General features: G+C 45.1%; 3 protein-coding genes across 4 annotated transcripts in view; 1 reads left to right on the top strand and 2 right to left on the bottom strand.

The window, feature by feature from the left end:
* Positions 1 to 2,125: 2,125 nt before the first annotated feature.
* On the bottom strand, positions 2,126 to 9,155 carry NDUFB9 (NADH:ubiquinone oxidoreductase subunit B9). Of its 2 annotated transcripts, none has more exons than XM_021688789.1 (4): positions 9,015 to 9,155; positions 6,288 to 6,480; positions 5,541 to 5,654; positions 2,126 to 2,355 (listed from the first exon to the last, which is right to left on the bottom strand). In XM_021688789.1, the coding sequence occupies exons 1-4, from the start codon at positions 9,113 to 9,115 to the stop codon at positions 2,224 to 2,226; spliced, it is 540 nt and encodes a 179-aa protein (XP_021544464.1). In that variant the 5' UTR covers positions 9,116 to 9,155; the 3' UTR covers positions 2,126 to 2,223. The 2 variants fall into 2 exon arrangements, with proteins under 2 accessions (XP_021544464.1, XP_044770597.1); XM_044914662.1 differs by having other exon boundaries at positions 6,288 to 6,447.
* A 75-nt stretch (positions 9,156 to 9,230) lies between these two features.
* The window catches only part of TATDN1 (TatD DNase domain containing 1), a 38,597-nt gene continuing 29,445 nt past the window's right edge, over positions 9,231 to 18,382 (top strand). The window contains exon 1 of the mRNA XM_021688787.2: positions 9,231 to 9,270. Within this exon, the coding sequence (XP_021544462.1) occupies positions 9,249 to 9,270 (22 nt within the window). The 5' untranslated portion in view covers positions 9,231 to 9,248. The remainder of the gene's footprint in view (positions 9,271 to 18,382) is intronic.
* RNF139 (ring finger protein 139) overlaps positions 17,275 to 18,382 on the bottom strand; it is a 43,592-nt gene continuing 42,484 nt past the window's right edge. The window contains exon 3 of the mRNA XM_021688784.1: positions 17,275 to 17,332. Within this exon, the coding sequence (XP_021544459.1) occupies positions 17,305 to 17,332 (28 nt within the window). The 3' untranslated portion in view covers positions 17,275 to 17,304. The remainder of the gene's footprint in view (positions 17,333 to 18,382) is intronic.

The raw sequence follows: 18,382 nt of genomic DNA, 5'->3' as shown, positions 1-18,382 counted from the left end.
CCCTTCAGTTACTCGTCTCTCCTACCCACGTTCATTGAATCCAAATACATCCAAAAAGGGTAAGGCAGTTTTAAAAATGTGAAAACATTTAAAAATGATAGCAGGGAATTCTTAGATATAGCCAATGCCTTTTAGTTAACCGGGCCCAGCAGGCTGGGCGCGTTGAAAAGCCCAAATATTTTGAACAAACTTGAGCGGATTTAACAAGGGTAACCAGCTTGGAATCTAGCAACTTGCCAATGTGTTTACCGACCTGGGGGCTTGTTTTTCTTCTCTTCTTTTAAATAAGTGGCAGTTAATTGGCATCATACCAAACATTGAAGAGCGGAGGATTTATTTATTGTCACTGGGAATCTGACCACTATACTGTCCCTTCTTCATACCCTCTTTTTTTTTTGGTATTCTAGGTAATGTTTTTTGGAATGGATTTATGTCTTTTTTAAGTGAAAGTTAAATTTGTTCTAATGCCCATTCCCTAAAGCCAACAGAGATTTGTAGATTTAAAGGGATCTTGTTTGGAGAAGACATGTTCAAAACGACCAAGCAAGCCCCTTAGCACTCGGGTCAGTTTCTCTTGAAGAAACCGGAGCTTGGTGGGTCCCGCAGACCCTGCAGGTTTCTGTTGGCTCTAATCTTCAGTTACATAATCTTCTGCTTTAATACCAAACTGCACTGGATGTGAGAGTAACGCACCTGTATAGTCACTGTTCTAGATATTAACATTTAACACTGCTGTGATTGCTCAAGGGCATTTTATGTTATGGCTTTAAAGCAAAGGCATGATTATTAGAAACTATTTAAGCTTTTTTTCTTTGAAGAACAAGCTCCTTCTACAGAATATAAGCAACAGTAGTGCCTGTGGTTTAGCCCACCAATCTTGATAACTAAAAGTAGCTGATGCATTGTGCATATGATGCTTGAGATGGTTTTTGCAAAAGCAGAAATCACTGCAAGGTAATGACAATAGATAAAAGTGGTATTTTAAACCTTGGAAATAAATGGATGTAACTGTACCTTGGTACAGCTTTTCACTTGTTTAGTTTTTAAACGCTAGTATAATCTGAATAAATTTAATATAAAATGTTGCCAAATTCAATGTAGAAAGAATGTGACGACACACCTTGGGTAGTTCTGTTTGTGTTTTTGCATATTGTAAAAGCAGGGTCACAGCTAAAAATAAAGAAATCGTTTCTAAAGGTTAATTATTGTGGTTTAGTTGCTAGTTTGTACTGAGAGTTGACCTCTCCCCGTGCAGTTTTTTGTTCTAAACTTGTATAAATAACAATTGTGTAATGTGTCTCCCTTCTACCTTGTAACAATTGCTTCAGCCTACATTATAAATAAAGAACCACTAGAAAAAGTCCTGGATGTCAAGACTTATTAAAATTCAGTTCCAAGTCTTCATCAACTGTTAGGAGACGCACGCAGACTCTGACTGGGCTTACTTAGGAAACCAGAGAACATTACTTCTGGGATGGCCCTGGGCCCTAAGAACACTAGCAGCCTCCACTCATGAACTGTTTGAACGTAATTCTAGTGAGTTATCACCAACTGAAAGCCAATGGGTTTGGTTGATGATGGTTTTAAAAATGGCTCTACCTTTTAAAGACACTGCTTCCAACACTTAGAGTTCTGCTGTCCCCTTACCTGGGAGTCCGCAGACCACCCAAGCTACAGTAGAGAGGCAGAGCCGGAAAACCATCCCGGGGAAGCTTCACCCCAGCCCCCAAACTTCCGCTCCCGAGCGAAGCCCGTGAACTCCAGGCTGATTCGTTGAGTATGTGCTGCTTAGAGTTAACCTTTTAATCACACTAAAATGTCATTCCTGGCACCTTTACAAAACCAAAATGTTTTCTCAAGTCCTCAGGATTTGCATACCTTCTCTTGACTTTGTATTCATTCTAGTCACTAAGCCTTCAAATAGGGTTTGTTCAACTAAAATCCTCAAGAGTAAATCTTGTATCTGGTTCTGCTATTTTCCCTGATAACACGTGCTAGCAATAGGACTTCCTGGGGCAGAGGACACTTGGCCACACTTCCCATACTTCTCTGCGCAAGTGGGAAGAGACGACGGGGGCACACGCGCTTGGCGTCGTGCAGACCCCTGGAAGAACGTAGCAGTCGTACCGTATTGAGTTACTTTTATTAGGGCAAGTGTGTCTATGTGCTGTAAATTATTTCACTTGCAAGCGCGACTGGCTGGTGGGGTGTCTCCCTCTCCCGCTACATGGGCCGCTCCCGGGGCCTGGTCACAATGTGCCACCACAGCGGGGGCAGATCACCTTCTTTCCGGGCCGGGGGCAAAGCTTCAGTGCTGGGACCACCAACTGGGGTTTCCTCCTGCAGCTGCTTAACCTGGAAAGGGGGAAGGGAGGAACCATCAGAGTCGAGCTGACTGGAAAACCTGTCGCGGTGGTTTTTATATATACCTGCATTATACCCACAGTTTATACCCACAGTTTAACCCAGAGAAACAATTCTGCTTAAGGGTTTTCCCATTCTTAAAACAGCAAAGCTGAGAAACCCTCCCACCCCATCTCTTACGATGCAAAACTGACCATTACCAGTCCCATTCCCTTTGTTATGGTCCCCAACCTGTACCCCCTAAAAAATATTTTTATGTCTCAGCTACGGGCCCTCCAAAAGCACCATTAGGAAACCTTAATTCATATAATTAGAGATGTTCATTTTAAAGCCTCCCCCCAATAGCAACCAGGACAAGAGATACCATGAAATCACATGTGAAAATGTGCTCTGTTCTGCCTGATCCTGCCCGCCCACCCCAAGTTCAGTGATCTCCAAGACTACCACTGTCCCCATAGAAGAGGACATGTAAGGGAACCCCTCCCCAGATAATGGTTTTCTAAAGCTTCCTCCAGAAAACTCAATTCTGGATCGTGGGTGACCTGAGTCTCCAGCGTATGTGCTGTTTAATAACAGTGAGACGAACTAGGTAAAGAAGGTTTTTGTGGAGAAGACGACGTTATCTGGCACCAACTGAAGAGCAAACCTGCTGCTCTCCATGAATAAACACACCTCCTGTTTACAAATGAGGAGACATTTCTTAGCAAGCACTGCCCTCCTTGGTCACAATGACTCTCCTTTCACTCCACCTTGGCCAACAACTTCTGCAGTCAACATCCTGGACCTTATCAACCAGAACCCATATAACTTTCAAATTATATATAACTTAAAAGAACATATAAGTCATGAATCAGGGGCGCCTGGGTGGCTCTGTTGGTGAACTGTCTGACTCTTGGTTTTGGCCCAGGTCACGATCTCAGGGTCCTGGGATCAAGCCCCACATTGGGCTCTGCCCTGAGCAGGGAGTCCGCTCAAGGACTCTCTCCCTCTGCGCCCCCCCCCCCCCCAGCTCGAGTGCGTGCTCTCTAAATCTTAAAAGACAATCGTGGATCAAATATCCCACTAACCACAGAAGCCCTCTCCAGCTCATGTGCTTAAATGTCCCCTTGAAAATGCTTTTTGAAACGCAGAAATTGCCAGTTCACAGATCCTCTGACCCAATCTGTCTTCTCTGCATCAGCCTCCTGACTCCGTGCCTGCTTTAGCCGCTTCCATCCCATCATGGCAATCACTCCCTTTTGAGTAACCTCTAGTCTCTCGACACTCTCCACTGGACACACCACACCATCCACCTTCCAGACTGCACCCAGACAGCTGGTGTTGCTAGAAAGAAAAAAATGCTGCAACAAACCAACGTCACAACACATTAATTAGTCCCAACTTCAAATGGGCCTTCACCACTACCTGGCAATCCTATTATTATTCCCAGCGATCTCATCCTCTGCCGTGACTCCCACATCTTCTCCACATTCTCCAAAACAGGCTGCGCCCACTTCATGCCTTTTTCCTCTTTGCTAAAACAGAGAAGCTGTCACATAGAACTCTCATTTTCCCATCGTCAAAACTTCTAGCCCGGATGTATGTACGTGCACCGTCTGTACAGTTCTAGTGGAGGAAGAACCCGTTCTCCTTTCAGAGGCCCTCACACATGCTTGGGATCCCGTCGCTCTTCTCCAAAGCTTTCCCCGTTGACCTCTTCTACCTTGCTTCAACATTGTCCATTTCTCCCTCGCCCCGAACCTTCTCTCAGCACACATGCATCATTTCTTATCTTAAAAAGAAAATAATGCTTTGGCCTCCAGTTACTGTTCAGCGAAACTTCTCAAGAACTCCTCCCCCCCCCCCCCCCCCGTCTTCTCTCTCTTACCTTCTGCTCACTTACTGGTGTGATTAAACCCTCCAGAAAAGGCTCTCCAAGGTCACGAATGCCCTTCCTATAGCCACAGTCCGTGGACATTATTTCCGGCCCTCACTCTATTCCACCTTTTAGCAACTTTCAGCAAAAATGACCAACCCTGACTGGCTGTTCCTGAAACACTTTCTCTTGGCTTGGACTCGCTGTCACCCCTCTCCCCTTGCTGGGTGCTTTGCTGCCTCCTTTCCTCACCTCCACAAGTGGGAGTGCCTGTGACTTTTCTGCTCTCTCTCCTCTCTCATAAGGATCTCCTTCATTTCCGTGGCTTTTAAAACAATGGATAACTCACAAATTTGTTTCGAGCTCAAATCTCTCCTTTGAGTTCCAGGTTCCTACACCCAAAGTCGCCTATTGACATCTCACTTGGTGTCTCACAGCATTCTCAAATTTAACAAATTTAAAACCAAACACTTACTTGTCCCCCTGACACGTTTTTTTTTTTTTTTTTTAATTTATTTGAGAGAGAGAGAGAGGGAGAGAGGGAACATGCAGGGGCAGGGGCAGAGAGGCAGACTCCCCACTGAGTGTGAAGCCGGACATGGGGCTCCATCTCACAACCCTGAGATCACGACCTGAGCAGAAATCGCGAGTCAGATGTTTAACCGACTGGTGCCCGTTTTTTCCTCTTCTTCATCTCAATAAACCATCACCAGACTCCAGGTGTTAACGTGGATCTCATTCTCGATTGCTCCCTGTCCCTCATGCATCCCCCACATCCAGTCAGCCTTCATATCCCGCCAAATGATACCCTGAATCGATTTCTTTCCCTATTCACTGCATCCCCCCTACCCCCATGCTGGTTGCCATAATCTTCTGACCAAACTGCAACAACCCCAAATTGGTCTCTCCACTTCTCCTCTTGCCCTCTCCAATATACTCTTCACACTAAAGTTGAGCTTTTAAAAATGTAAATCAGACACCACGAATGAAAAATGTCCAAGATGCTGGTGGAGAGGAAAGTTCAGGGACAGGAGGGTACAGGAAGATGGTCAGGCAGAGGACTGAGGAGAAGGAGGGGAGAAGCAAAATCAAAGAGCAGAAAACCCAAAGAGACCAGCGACACCCTGTCACCCGTTTGCAAGAAGGCTGTAAAGGTTACGTTTACCACATTTAGAAACTCAAGTATATCTGAGAGGCAAGGGGCCTCAGTAACTGTCATAACTGGATTCTGGACTTCTGCACCTGGGGAACAGAACCTGAGCCCCTTCCAGGCGCGGACCATGTGGGCCAAACCGTGAGGCGAAAGGCAGGGAAGACTCACCTCCCGCTCCCAGCTTTCCATCCGCAGCTTCTTCCACTGCTCTCTCTTGGCAAAGTAATCAGGATACATCGCCTTCTCGGAGGGATGCCAGTCATCTAAGCACCACTCGGGCACCTGTCAGGAGGGGAAATCACCGCGTCAGCCCATAGGAGGTGTGGGCATGCCACCTGCAGGGCCTGCTCAGGAGGCAGAAGGCAAAAATGACGGTGTACTTTTATAACCACTGCAAGCATCAGACGTCTCAGGTGCTGCACAACGACCAATGGAGGGTGAGCTGACCCCGACACAAAGAACATCTCAGAGTCAGAGAGCCAAGGGCTGAGAAACCTCAAGGTCAGTTCAAAGACAGCTGGCACCAATCCTCTCTGATCTGCACTCTCTAATTACGCAGAGCAGCTTGACGCGGTGCGGGACTGTTACCTGTAATTGCTCCAAAATACCAAGCACCAATCCGAATTGGTTAACTTTAAGATCCCAAAATGAGTTATATACCAAGTAATTTAGCGCATTGCTTTGCCAAAAAGATACTGCAAGACCTTGGAGCTGAATTCAGAAAGACAAGGCGACAAGAATGTCACCTGGGACAGAGAAAATGGACACCTGCAAATAGAAAAGTATTTACCACTGGCAGGAAAGAAATCTGCCTAGCTGCCCCTAACGGGGCAAGCGGATTTGGGGCTGAGGTTTGGGACGGGAGAAAAAAGGTCTGCCTCTCCGAAGGCAGTCACCACTGCAGTGCTCGCCTACCTTGTAACACTCGTATCTCTCATAGGAGGTCCCTCCTGGAGACTCAGGGAAGATGTATGGCTGAGGATGCTGATTGTGCCAGAATTCTTCCTCCGCCGCCCTCAGCAGTTGGGTGGCCTTCACCATGTCCTTCTCATTCTTATGTTCTTCAAACCGGGCTCTCATCAAACAAGCGAAGTACCGGTATTTGTCCCTTTAACCAAAATGGTTTTGGAGGTTAGAAAGGTTATCTACTCAGCTGAGCAGGATTACTGTCTGACAAGAGGCTGCACTTCTACTAACGTCTTCTGAATGTGTAGCGTAACTACCTGGAGGCACCCCAGACCCTGCCAATGAAGCAGCCACATCATTATGACTGCCTCCGCGGCAGCTCCCCACACGGCGGCAGCAGCAAAAAAAAATACTGTATTAAACACAACCTAACCACTTCCCCCCCCTCTCCTCCAAAAAAGGAATGCTGATTCAAACACACACAAAAAAAGATAATTTGCAAGAGAGAAAAACTACAGCCTCTGTCGGATCATTCAACACTCATTGAATGACAACTTACTGAGACTCCTCCTACCTTGTGCTAGGCACTGTGCTAAATTCTGGAGATACAAAGGTGAGTAGGAAGGGAGGTGTTACACAGTGGAAACAGTATTGCTTGAATCAATCACACAGATCTGGGTTTGAATCCTAATTCTGACACTAACTGCACGATTGTAGGCAAGTTAAGGTCAGGTTCTAGAAGAAACGGAAGGCAGAGATCATTTGGCTCCGACAATAATCCAAGCCACAGATGAGAAGGGCCTGAAGCAGGCACCTGTGATGGTAGGAGACAGGAGAGAAAACATTTACATTACAGAATTATGAAAGTGTCTGCTAAAATCAGATCGTTTCAGACTAAATCTTAGTTTACTAGCTGTGTAATCTGGGTAAATTAATGTCTTTAGGCCATGGGTTCCTCCTCTACAGAAGTGTTAGTAACAGTATCTAGATCTTAAAAGTATCCTAAAGATTTGAGGAGTTAAAACATATCAACACACTTCAGACAGATGCCTCGTACCTCCTCTGCTCAATGTCAGTTACAATATTATTACACTGTGGAGAGAATTTACAAAAATCAGTGTCCAAATATACACTGCATACAAGCACGTGTGTCACTGGCCTCGGAATAAGTAGGGAGTACTTAAGAACGATTCTAAGACTTAAAGCTGAGTGACTGTATTACTAATCAATGCTATTAGCTGAGACAGGGAATTTAGGAAGAAAATCAAAATGAGGTAGAGTTTGGTTTTAAGGCATTAAGACAAGTTGAGTTTCAGAGAACTGTAGGTTATCTAACAAATAAATGGAAAACAGCTCTAGAGACAAGTGAGCCTAGGTGGTAACTCAAGTCCCAGCATTAGATGAGGCTGCCCAAAGCATATACACCACCACCAAGGACCTGGGATGGAACCATGGAGAACAAATAGCACGGAGGACAAATGGATGAAGAAAAGTCCTGGGAGAGGACGTCAGTGAGACTTAAAAACCACTGAGTCAGTGTTATCATAGGAGATGCTTTTATCTTCTCCTCCAGGACTATGGATTTTAATATTCCCAGATGCAGTTCAACGTCATCTGAATTCTTGACAGCTCAACTTCCTTCATCTTTATAAGAGTGATAATTCTCTTATTTGTTTACATGTCCATCTTCCCCATTAATCCGTGAGCTGCTACAGCTGAGAAAGAGGACTTACTAGTTTTTGTTTATTCAGTAGCCAGCATAGAACCTGAGTTGCAAATTTTGTCAGATGAATGAATAAGGAAAAATCAGGGAAGAAACTAACAATGTTACAATGAACCTGGCCATCTTTCTGTCTAGCAAAGTAGGTCAATGACTTTCCAATAATCACAAATATGCAATGTGGGCTTTAAGGATACCCTCCACAACTTTTCCAGACCTACTTAGTTTCCCATCGTTTAGAGGTTTCTCCCAGAAGCCCTTCTCCTGGGACTAGGCTTTAGGATTCCTATGAGGCAGTGGAGGCCCAGCATCCACACACGTGCACTGCCTCCAGGTAACGAAAATCCATGTTTTAAGACTCTGCCCTAAGACTACTCTCAGATGGAGAGAAGAAAGAGAACGACGTGGCTGGTAAAGAATTATGTGGATGTGAAAATAGTGGAAAGGGCTGAAGCTAAAAAGAGGAAAGTTGATTGGAGAAGTGGGAGACTGGTGATGCTCTGAGGTTAGCACCTGAGTTTTAATCCTGGCCCGGCCACTCACCAGCTGCAGGGCCTTGGCAAGTTACTCTCCATGCCTATTTTCTTACTTGTAAATTAAGGCTAAATAATCCCTAACTCCTGAAGTTGTTATGAGGACTACAGAAAACAATGCACATATTCCTGCTGCTAATATTAGCAACAAGAAGGTCAAGAAGAAAGCTCTTATACAGTGAGCGCTGGACGCATAATAACTAGAGTTTTAGGAACTTTCCTTTATTTCATTTAATCGTCAGGCAACCCTCTGCGCTGGTCCTGCGTCGCTCTTCCTGAACAGAAAACTAAGGCCTGGGCCAGATAAACAATTCTTCAAGGTCTCGCAGCTAGAAGCGACGAAGCGTGGATTTGAAGCCGGGTCTATGGCCGCCTTCCCACTTCGTCCCCCATGTCCTTGAGTCGCTCGGTCCCCCAAGGCCTCTCAGCCTCTGTGAGGATCCCCGGGGTCACCTCCCCGCGCCCCGGCTCTCCCTCTCCCACCTGTGGACGCAATACGACTCCAGGTGGCGCAGCGCCCGCTTATAAAGCCGCAACACCTTCTGCTGGTGAGTCAGGTAGGGACCCGGCCCGCAGAACGCCATGACGACCCGCTTCCTCCAGCGGCCGCGGGGACTGCCGGGAAGCCGGAGACCGGGCCTAGGGGCGGGGCAGCCGGAAGGGCGGGGCGACGGCGACTACTTCCGCTTCCGCCGGGGAGGAGCCGGCGGTGCTAACATGAGTCGCTTCAAGTTTGTGGGTAAGCGTCTTCTCGGTTCTTGGGCTTTTCAGACCGCCCACGGCGTCGCTTACCGCGGCCGGGGGCCCAGAACTTGAGCTCTCCGGTTTTCTGAAGGTCGAGAGGACACTCAGTGGAATAGGGCGCGGGGAGGCTTCTGGGTGTCGTTAATATTCTGCTTCTCGGCCTGGGTGCTGGTATCACACATCTGTGAAAATTAACGAGCTGTACAATGATGTATGCTCTTTTCAACATATGTGTTGTATTCAGTAAAAAGAAAAAAGAAGCAAAAGTAGGCCAAAAAAAGAGGCCACTCACTGTATTCCCCTCCATCCCATGTGCACCTCCCGCGCCTTCCCCTTTCGGTGTCGGACCCGTTCACTCACTAATTCGTGCGTTCATAGCACAGTTACTGAGCTCTTGGGGGGCCAGGCACCGGCTAGGGAACACAGGGCGCAGAGACCCGGTCCCTGATCTGCTGGCATCACCATCTGGTGCAGAAACTGGAGGACACAAATAGTGGGGAGAAAAACAAGTTCAATTACTTGGCAAGAACAATAATCTGTTCACCATCAGTAGAACAAGACGGGGGAAGATGCGACAGGAACCAAAGGGGTAAGAGTATTTACTACCAGGCACATGGGAAAAGCTGGAGAGTTAGGATTGGAAGGATAACTTGGGACTCAAAGGTCTGGCTGAGTTTACTTTTACTGTGTGTAGAGTGGAGCTTCGCTGAAGGCTTTCAACCTTTCTTCAGATGAATCATGGAATGCCAGTTATGTACCAGGAACCTGGGGCTGTGCGTTACAACAGTTAGTAAAGCTGGATGTGATCTTGTCTTTGTGGCGTTTCCAGCTACTTGAAGGTGGGAAAGGGCAATGACCACATCTCTGGTTTAATAAGGCAATCCTGTTAGTTACTGTAGGTTCTATGGGGGAGGGGGAGAGATGGGGAAACATTTCCGAGCTTGAACTAGGGCAGTGGAAAAAGGAGAGAGAAATAGAAGAGATGTACATATGCAGCATTTGGCAGGTGTTCATGGGAGTAAGGGAGAGTGAACAGTCAGAGATGACTCAGAGTTGGGATAAATACCTAAATATGAAATGGAAGCATGATTAGTTTGGCAATGGGTAGGAGATGTAGTGAGATCCATGTGGATTAGGTTAAGTTTGAGAGTCTTATAGGACACCCAGCTGGAAACATTTACTGGGCAATTGGAAATGTAGTCTTAGATCTGAGTTATTTTAAGCGATATTTTTTCCAAAGACTTTGTGCTAACTTTTTGGAACTATGAAAGATTCGAGTGGTGCAGTTATTTTTCAGACTAGAGAGATATGTACGGTCAAAGCAAGTGTTTTCAGTGCCACAAAAGAAGTTTAAAAATGCTGTGGGAGAGCCAGGGGTGGGGTTGGGGTGTAGTCCTCAGTAGTCATAGACATTTTCCAGGTGTGGTGTCTGTCTGCCTCTCTACTCCAATCTGTGATATAGTTAGTGGGGGAGATGGGCTAAGGGCCATGAAACATTCCACAAGGAAAAGACAACTTATTATTTGTGATATAAAACTAAATCCCTGCCTCCAGTCATGTCTCCTTAAACGCATCATACATACAGCCTTCAGTGTGGTCTGTGTAAAAATCAACTACAGTTTTCTTCTGCTTCAATTCCTTCAGTTACTGTCCTCAGGATAGTTGAAGTACCTTGACACAGCATACAAAACCGATCCGTGTTCTGGTCCTGCCCTCTGTTCCAGCCTCATCCCTTTTATCTTTGACAAACACTTGGACATGCTGTTTCTTGCCTTGGACAAGGTTTTAGAGTGGCAGTTTGGGACCATAATGTCACTTTTGCCTCTAATATCCCACTGACTACCTTCTTGCTTAGTTGATTTTTACTTGCAAGAGCAGACTTCATAACTCTACCCTTTGACACATTATTTTATAATTAAATATTTATGTGTGTCTCTTTCCCACTAGACCACACTCTTAAGGCAAATACTCCGTAGTGTTTGTTTCCCAGGGACTTAGTACAGTGATGGTCAATGGAAGTATGAATGAATGGGTAAAACAATATACGTAGTTTTAGTACCATGGTGGTAAGAAAACTGATAAAGGAATTTGAACCTTTCGGTAAGATAAGTTCGGAAAGACTTCCTGAAGAGGGTGCGTTTATTTTGAATACATTTTTTTTCCTACTCTCCTGAGATAGCCAGTTTAAACTTTTTAAGTATATCCTTCCCTAGTTGTTTAATAGATTTATGCGTAGAAAGAAGCATATTCCAGGGGTGGTAGGGGTGGCAACAGTGATGTGTAACTAACTCTTGATGCATTTACATTTCTTTGAATGTTTTGTGTTCATCTTTGAAATAATATAGTGCCCTTTTTAAATTAAGATATTTTACCCCCTAAATCTTCTGAAGTAAAATTGAAACTCCATGAAATCTCGAAGTGTTACATACTCTGTGGAACACCCATAATTTTGTTTGTTTTTTTTGGTGATTGATTTATTTTAGAGCCCGAGAGCATGCATGCTCAAGTGGGGGGAGGGGCAAAGGGAGAGGGAGAGAGAATCCTCAAGCAGACTCCCTGCTGAGTGCGGAGCCCCAAGTGGGCTCGATCCCAGGACCCTGAGATCATGACCTGAGCCCAAACCAAGAGTTGGAAGCTTAACTGACTGAGCCACCAGGCGCCCCGGAACACCCCTGGTTTGAGAAGCAGGACTTTAGATGATTACTAGTCTAGCAGTCCCCGCCCCCCTCCATGGGCCAATGAGAGAGCAGCTGACAGTAATTAGTAGCATAACTATCCCTTCGGGCCATCCAGCTTTTAGGTACCTAGGATTAATCTGTAGTTGTCTTTTCAACAGGATTCTCATCCTGCCCTGTGGCCCTAGAAGCAAGCCAGTTGGGGTTTTTGGCCACCTTTTTTGTATAAATTCCATTTCTCTAGGGATTGGATCGTATTTCCTATTTGTCTTTGATTCCCTTAAGCAATCTAGTCATTCATTCCTTTTAAAGTATCTACTGTGAAAGTATTTACCGAGTCTCTACTGTGTGCCATCCAGTGTGCTAAATGCTAGGAAGCGGTGGTGGGGTCAGAAACTAGATCACAGTCTCGTGGTGGAGACAGCCTCATGAATGCACTAAGGGCTTTACCACAGTTACAGACATGAGGGCACTGAAGAAAGGGAGCATGGTTCTCTGGGTATTTGGTGAGGAACAAAACAGTCCGGCAGGTCAGAAAAGTTTCCTTGAGGAAGTGACACTTGGACTGAGCTCTGAAAAATTGAGTTCAGTAGGCCAAGAAAGGCAGAAGGTTCCAAACAGAACAGCCTGTGCAAACATCCTGTGGCAAGAGGGTACGTGGTACTTTTGAGGAACTGAAAAAATGACCAGTAGGTCTGGAACAGAGAGAAATGGGGAAGGGGCTGAGAGGGTGGGAGGATGGTATAGAATGAGCTAAAGAGATTAGCAGAGCCAAGGTCCTACCATGTTAGGACCTTGATTTTCATCCTAATAGAGAGAAGTCCAGTTAAGAGTGTCATGATCTGATTTATGAATGAAAGAAACCATGGGTCGGGTGGAGAACAGAACAGAAGGGGAGTCAAAGTGGCGTTCGGTCTGGAGTTGGCTGACTAGAGTGTTACGGTAGGGGGGAGACGGAAAGAAGTGCACAGGTTTGATAGACTGGGAGATAAAATCCACTTACTTGGTAAGTACACCTTGAGAGAGAAGCTGATGTTATAGATTGCCTTAGTCCATTTGGGCTGTTATAAGAGAATATTGCAGACTGAGTGACTTATAAATAAGAAATGTATTTCTCGCAGTTCTGGAGGCTGGGAAGTCCACGGTCAGGGCGCTAGCATGTTTGCGTTCTGGTGAGGACCCCCTTCCTGGTTTCTAGCTGCTGCCGTCTCATTGTGTCCTCATGTGATGGAACGGGCAAGGGGTCTCTCTGGAGCCTCTTTTATAAGGTGGTCGTGTCCAAAACAGTATCCAATCCAGATATTTGGATGCCCTTAAGTTTTGTATCTAGCACAGAGGTTGGCCAACTTTTCCCTTAAGGGCCATATAGTATATATTTTTTATTTTGTGGACCATATGATCACTATCGCAAATACTCTGATCTTGTCACTCAAAAGCAGGCATGGACACTGTATAAACAGATGGGTGTGGCTGTGTTCCAGTAAAACTTTTTGGACACCGAAACTTGAGTTTCTTATAATTTTTAGGTTTCGCAAAATCCTATTATTCTTTTGATTCCTCCCCCCCCCCCCAGCTTTTTAAAAATGTAAAACCATTTTTAGCTCAGGGGCAAAGAAAGATAGGGGTTGGTCTGCCAGCAACAGCTTGCCAACCCCTTGAGCCAGCACATTTCTTTCCTCGTGGCACTGTCTCGGAGAAGCACTTGGCTGGTGGCCCCACGGAAGTCTGTCTTTTGAATTTGTCTGATTGCTGTGTGCTGGTGTTTAGCTTGTCCTCTAATTTCCTGTATTTCCTGTAAAGTTGAAGTTCTATCTGAAGGCTAAGCAAATCCGAAGCAATTTTAAACACCCTGTTTACTGTCCATTTGTATCCCTAGATCATAGGTGACAGTGATAGGACGTGTTTCACTGAGCCCAGTGAGGCATCAGTTTGGAGATGTGGTTTTGTTTTGGTTGCAAGCAGTTTTCCACTCTTGTTTTGAGAAATCTCATTAATACCAGAAGTAGTTTTTAACAGTAAAGCAGTTACTGCTTTTAAAGCCAGCCAGTTAAAAAAGATTAATGGAAAAGAAACATCACTGATCCTTACAAGATGACGACGTGCCACTAAATGTATGACTCCCTCAATTTCCCCCATCAGCGGTAGTCATTTTCTACCTTGTCTTTCTTCCTATCATGCTCTCACCCCATCTTAGTTTTTCAAACTATTTAAAGCTAGAAATTGGTTCTCATATACTATTTGTTCACTTTTTTTGAGTTTGTTGACAACACATCCTTGTGATAGGAACTTTTTTTTTAAGATTTTATTTGAACACTACATCAAAAACTAATGATATAATGTATGGTGATTAACACAACATAATAAAATAAAATTAAAAAAATATATAAAAAAATTTTATTTGAGCGAGCCCTCTTGAGCTGGCAGAGGGGCAGAGGGGGAGAGAGAGGGAAAGAGAGAATCTTAAGCCGACTTTGCACTGAGCACAGAACCCGACATGGGGCTCGATCTCACCACCCTGAGATCATGACCTGAGCCAAAACCAAGAGTCAGATGCTTAACTGACTGAGCCACCCAGGTGCCCCTGTGATAGCAACGTTTTAATTGAAAAGATAGTATCTCTTATACTAAATTAGGGCATTCTGAACAATTTAAATAAGTAGGATTTTGAGTGGCTTTATTTTCGTAGTTGCATCATGAATTAGGTATAAAAAGATGGGCTCACTTTGGCTAATGAATTAGGAAGTGGTGGTGGGGTCAGAAACTAGGTCACAGTCTCGTGGTGGAGACAGCCACGAGAATAATGAATAATGAATTGAGAGTGTTAACCACCGGAGGTGGTATGGCAGGGTAGCTAATGTTGACTAAAATTCCATGTGTTACTGGCATGTTACAGAATGTATACTGTGCTCAGCAATAATAGTAAGTACATTTTATAAGGCTTTTAATTTGCAAAATGCTTTCACATTCATTTTCCAGTTTGAGCCACATTTCATCCCTGGAAGGAGAAATGTTATGCCCTATTAGTGGGGAAACTGAGGCCCAGAAGGCCCACTGATTTGCCCAACATCATTGTTTATTTGTCGAATTCGAATTCTGACTCCTGAGCCCATTCTTTTTCCATAACTGCAGTTCCTCCATTTCATTGGATTTCTTGGTACTTGCTCACAAATTTACACTCTCTGGTGATCGAGTTGAACTTTTCTTTGACCCCCTCCATACTGACCTCTTAATTATCTTAACCACCCTGCAGGGGTTTGCCGGTGGGTAGGTAGATGGGGAGTGGGAGGCCCAGAGGTCAGCCAGTATAAGGGAGGAGAAGTTCTTAGAGAACCTAAGTGACTCTGCGTCAAGGAAAAGAATGTATTTGCCCTGTAGAGGAGGAAAAGCTTCCTCCTACCCTGTTAGGTTCTGTGGCTGGTTGAAGATTTAAACTGACAAAAGACATTAACAGGAGAAAAGCATAGACATTTTTTTGTGTATCTGGGAGTCTTCAGAAGGAAAATGAAGCCCCAAAGAAGCCATTAGGCCAAAAAGCATAAGGGGCAATGTGATAAAAGGGCTTAAACTGTCTGAGTTGTGGGACCATGATGAGGATATGTATGGGGAAACTAATGGGAGATGATGAGGGTTATTTGGGTCTGTTTGTACAGATTCATTTTGACTTTGACTCCCAGACTGGTGATAACAGTATTACAGTGATAACAATATTCTACTGTTCTTGATATAGGGAGGGGATCTCTCTCATGGGAAATTTTATGACCTCCTTTTCATTACAAAGCAGGGCGACCAGAAAGCCTTGCCTACATCTGCTCTTTCTCCATTGCATTCAGCTCAAAATAACTGGGATGCCAAAGTGGCATATTTTGGGGTGGTATGTTCTGACCCCCTTCACCAAACCTGACTAAGCATTCCATTCAAGGTAGAAAACAGCTCTAATAACTGGCTAAGGAATACACTTCAAGCAAACCATATGTCAGAAAGAAAAGCGCCAAGGGCTGTAAGTCAGGAGAGATTTCTTGCAGCAGAGGGAAGAAATTGGTGGCTGAGCCAGGGTAGGATATCCTAAAGCCCAAGGCTCACCTGGGTCCAAAGCTGAGTACAGATTTTTGAACTACACTGCGACTTAGGGCCTGAAGGACTGACCCACAACTAGAAGTGGGTTCTAAGAGGTAGTGTATCACCTTGAATTGGCTTCAACCATATCTGCCTCAGCATAAAGTGCTGAAGAACGATTTAGCATCCAGTCCAGTGAGGCAAGTTGAGACAAGGACATGGGAAGGCTTCAGAAACTGAGCCCCCAAGTTAATCTTCAATTTGCCTTTTTAAAATTATTTTTTAAAGATTTTATTTGTTTTAAAGAGAGAGTGAGTGCAAGCCGGGGCTGGGCAGGGGGGAGGGACAGGGACAAGCGGACTCCGTAATGAGTGTAGAGCCTGATGAGGGGCTGATCTCAGGCCCGAGACCACGACCTGAGGCAAAATCAAGAGTTGGACACCTGGGGTACCTGGGTGGCTCAGTCGGTTAAGCGTCTGCCTTCAGCTCAGGTCATGATCTCGGGGTCCTAAGGTTGAGGCCCAAGTCGGGCTCCCTGCTCAGCGGCAGTCTGCTTCTTCCTCTCCCTCTGCCCCTCCTTCTGCTCATGCACGCTCACTTGCTCTCTCTCTCTCTTAAATATATAAATAAAATCTTTAAAAAGTTGGATGCTTAACTGACTGAGCCACCCAGGCACCCCTCCGTTGCTTTTAAAATGAGTATCATAAAGTTTACTTGGTAAATTTGCTTGCTTTTGTTTCCTTTGTTTTTCACTTTGTTTTCTAGTAAAAAGATTGCTTTGGAAAAATACTAATCTCTTTGCTGCACAAAGGGGAAATGAGTAGAAGAAATACAGACCAAGTCTGTGCTCCTAACCATCGTCCATGGTGGGTGATTGTAGATGGAGCTCTGTGAAGGACTCTTCGAGGCAGAAAAGCCTCTCCTGTCTTCCCTGGGCTCCCTTTCTCAGTCTGTCCTCTGCCCTATCTAGTTTCCTTTCCTTAATTAAAAAAAAAAAAAAATTGATGCTGAATTCTTGTGATCTGGGCCATTCCATTGAACCCCTATATTGTATTTACTGTGGTCAGTGTTTGTGTGTTAATAATCCTTTAAAGGGTACCGGTATGAATTCATCTCCTGCCCTCTATTGACATATATACTGTTGCTGAAATATCTTTCAAGTTTTCTGCATTGTGCCCTTCTTTTGTTTTTCCAAATGTCTGGACTACTCTCTCCACCATCCCTTAGATCGTCCAAACTCCCATCCATCACCTCAAGTCTGTCTTCATGTGGAAGCAGCACAGCTTACTCAGGGCCAGAAATCAGGGTGAGAACATTACCAAGAGGAAGCTGAAAGTAAGCAGAAATAATGTAAGGGTTTGTAGGAAGGCAAGTGCCCCCAACCATCATGAACTTGGAGATTCTCCTGGTGCTAAACGCTAAAGGGTGTGTATTTTAAATAAGGAAGGTATTATTATTTTTTAAAAAGATTTTGAGAGCGAGCAAGAGCACAAGTGGGGGGAGAGGCGGAGGGAGCGGGAGAAGCAGACGCCCCGCTGAGCAGGGAGCTCGATCCCAGGGAGCTCGATCCCAGATCCCAGGACCCCGGGATCTCGCCTGGAGCCGATGGCAGACGCCCAACTGGCTGAGTCTCCCAGGTGCCCCATAAGGAAGGTATTATTATTGCCCATGGCCAGTACAGTCTGACTTCACATCCTGTTATTCCCCTTGTACTCTGCAGCAGGATTTATCAAGAATGGCCCTTGATGTTGGCGGTCAGATAATCCCTTCTTGCGGGAAGTTATCCTGTTCATTATAAGATATTTAGCAGCATCCATGGCCTCAAGCCTGGATGCCAGTAACTCCCCTCAGTTGCGCCAACTAGAAATGAACATGGACATTGCTAAATGCTGTCCAAGGGGGGAGGTTAGAAGGAGAGAGGGGCTGCAGAATTGCGCTCCACTGAGGACCACTGCTGTGTAGGCACAATGAATTTCTTTCTTCTCGTCTTCCAGATACAGTCGGTGCCTGCACGCGTCCATGTTGTAGAATGCCCTTTCCGTTTGTCATCTTGTAAGCTTTAGCTTTGTTCAAGATCCAACTCTGCTGGGAGGCTTTTCTCGTCATGTTTGCCAAAACTGTTAATGCCCCCTTTGTGCTCCCAAGCACATAGTAATTATAGACTTAGCATGTATAGAGCTCCTACTATGGGGCAACCATTATGTTAGGTTTTAGGAATATAGCAATAAAGAAAAACATTCTTGCCTTGTGTTGCTTAGTCTAACATATTATATCACCAAGTATATTTGTAGGTCCCATAGAGACCATGAATTCCTGGAGGGCAGGGACCAAGTGTTGGGTCTTACTCCCTTCTGTATCCCCTAACTCCTTACATAGTAA

This window comes from Neomonachus schauinslandi, chromosome 4 (assembly GCF_002201575.2).
Source record: "Neomonachus schauinslandi chromosome 4, ASM220157v2, whole genome shotgun sequence".
Taxonomy (NCBI): domain Eukaryota; kingdom Metazoa; phylum Chordata; class Mammalia; order Carnivora; family Phocidae; genus Neomonachus; species Neomonachus schauinslandi.
This window is presented reverse-complemented; position numbering and strand designations above follow the sequence as displayed.

What these genes read in the sequence shown, in the direction of transcription:
- NDUFB9 (XM_021688789.1), bottom strand. Translation starts at nt 9,115, where the DNA reads ATGGCGTTCTGCGGGCCGGGTCCCTACCTGACTCACCAGCAGAAGGTG. An exon ending in GAGTCGTATTGCGTCCACAG is followed by an intron (nt 6,481 to 9,014) that starts GTGGGAGAGGGA and finishes TTTTGGTTAAAG; the next exon opens with GGACAAATACCGGTACTTCG. An exon ending in AGAGATACGAGTGTTACAAG is followed by an intron (nt 5,655 to 6,287) that starts GTAGGCGAGCAC and finishes CCCTCCTGACAG; the next exon opens with GTGCCCGAGTGGTGCTTAGA.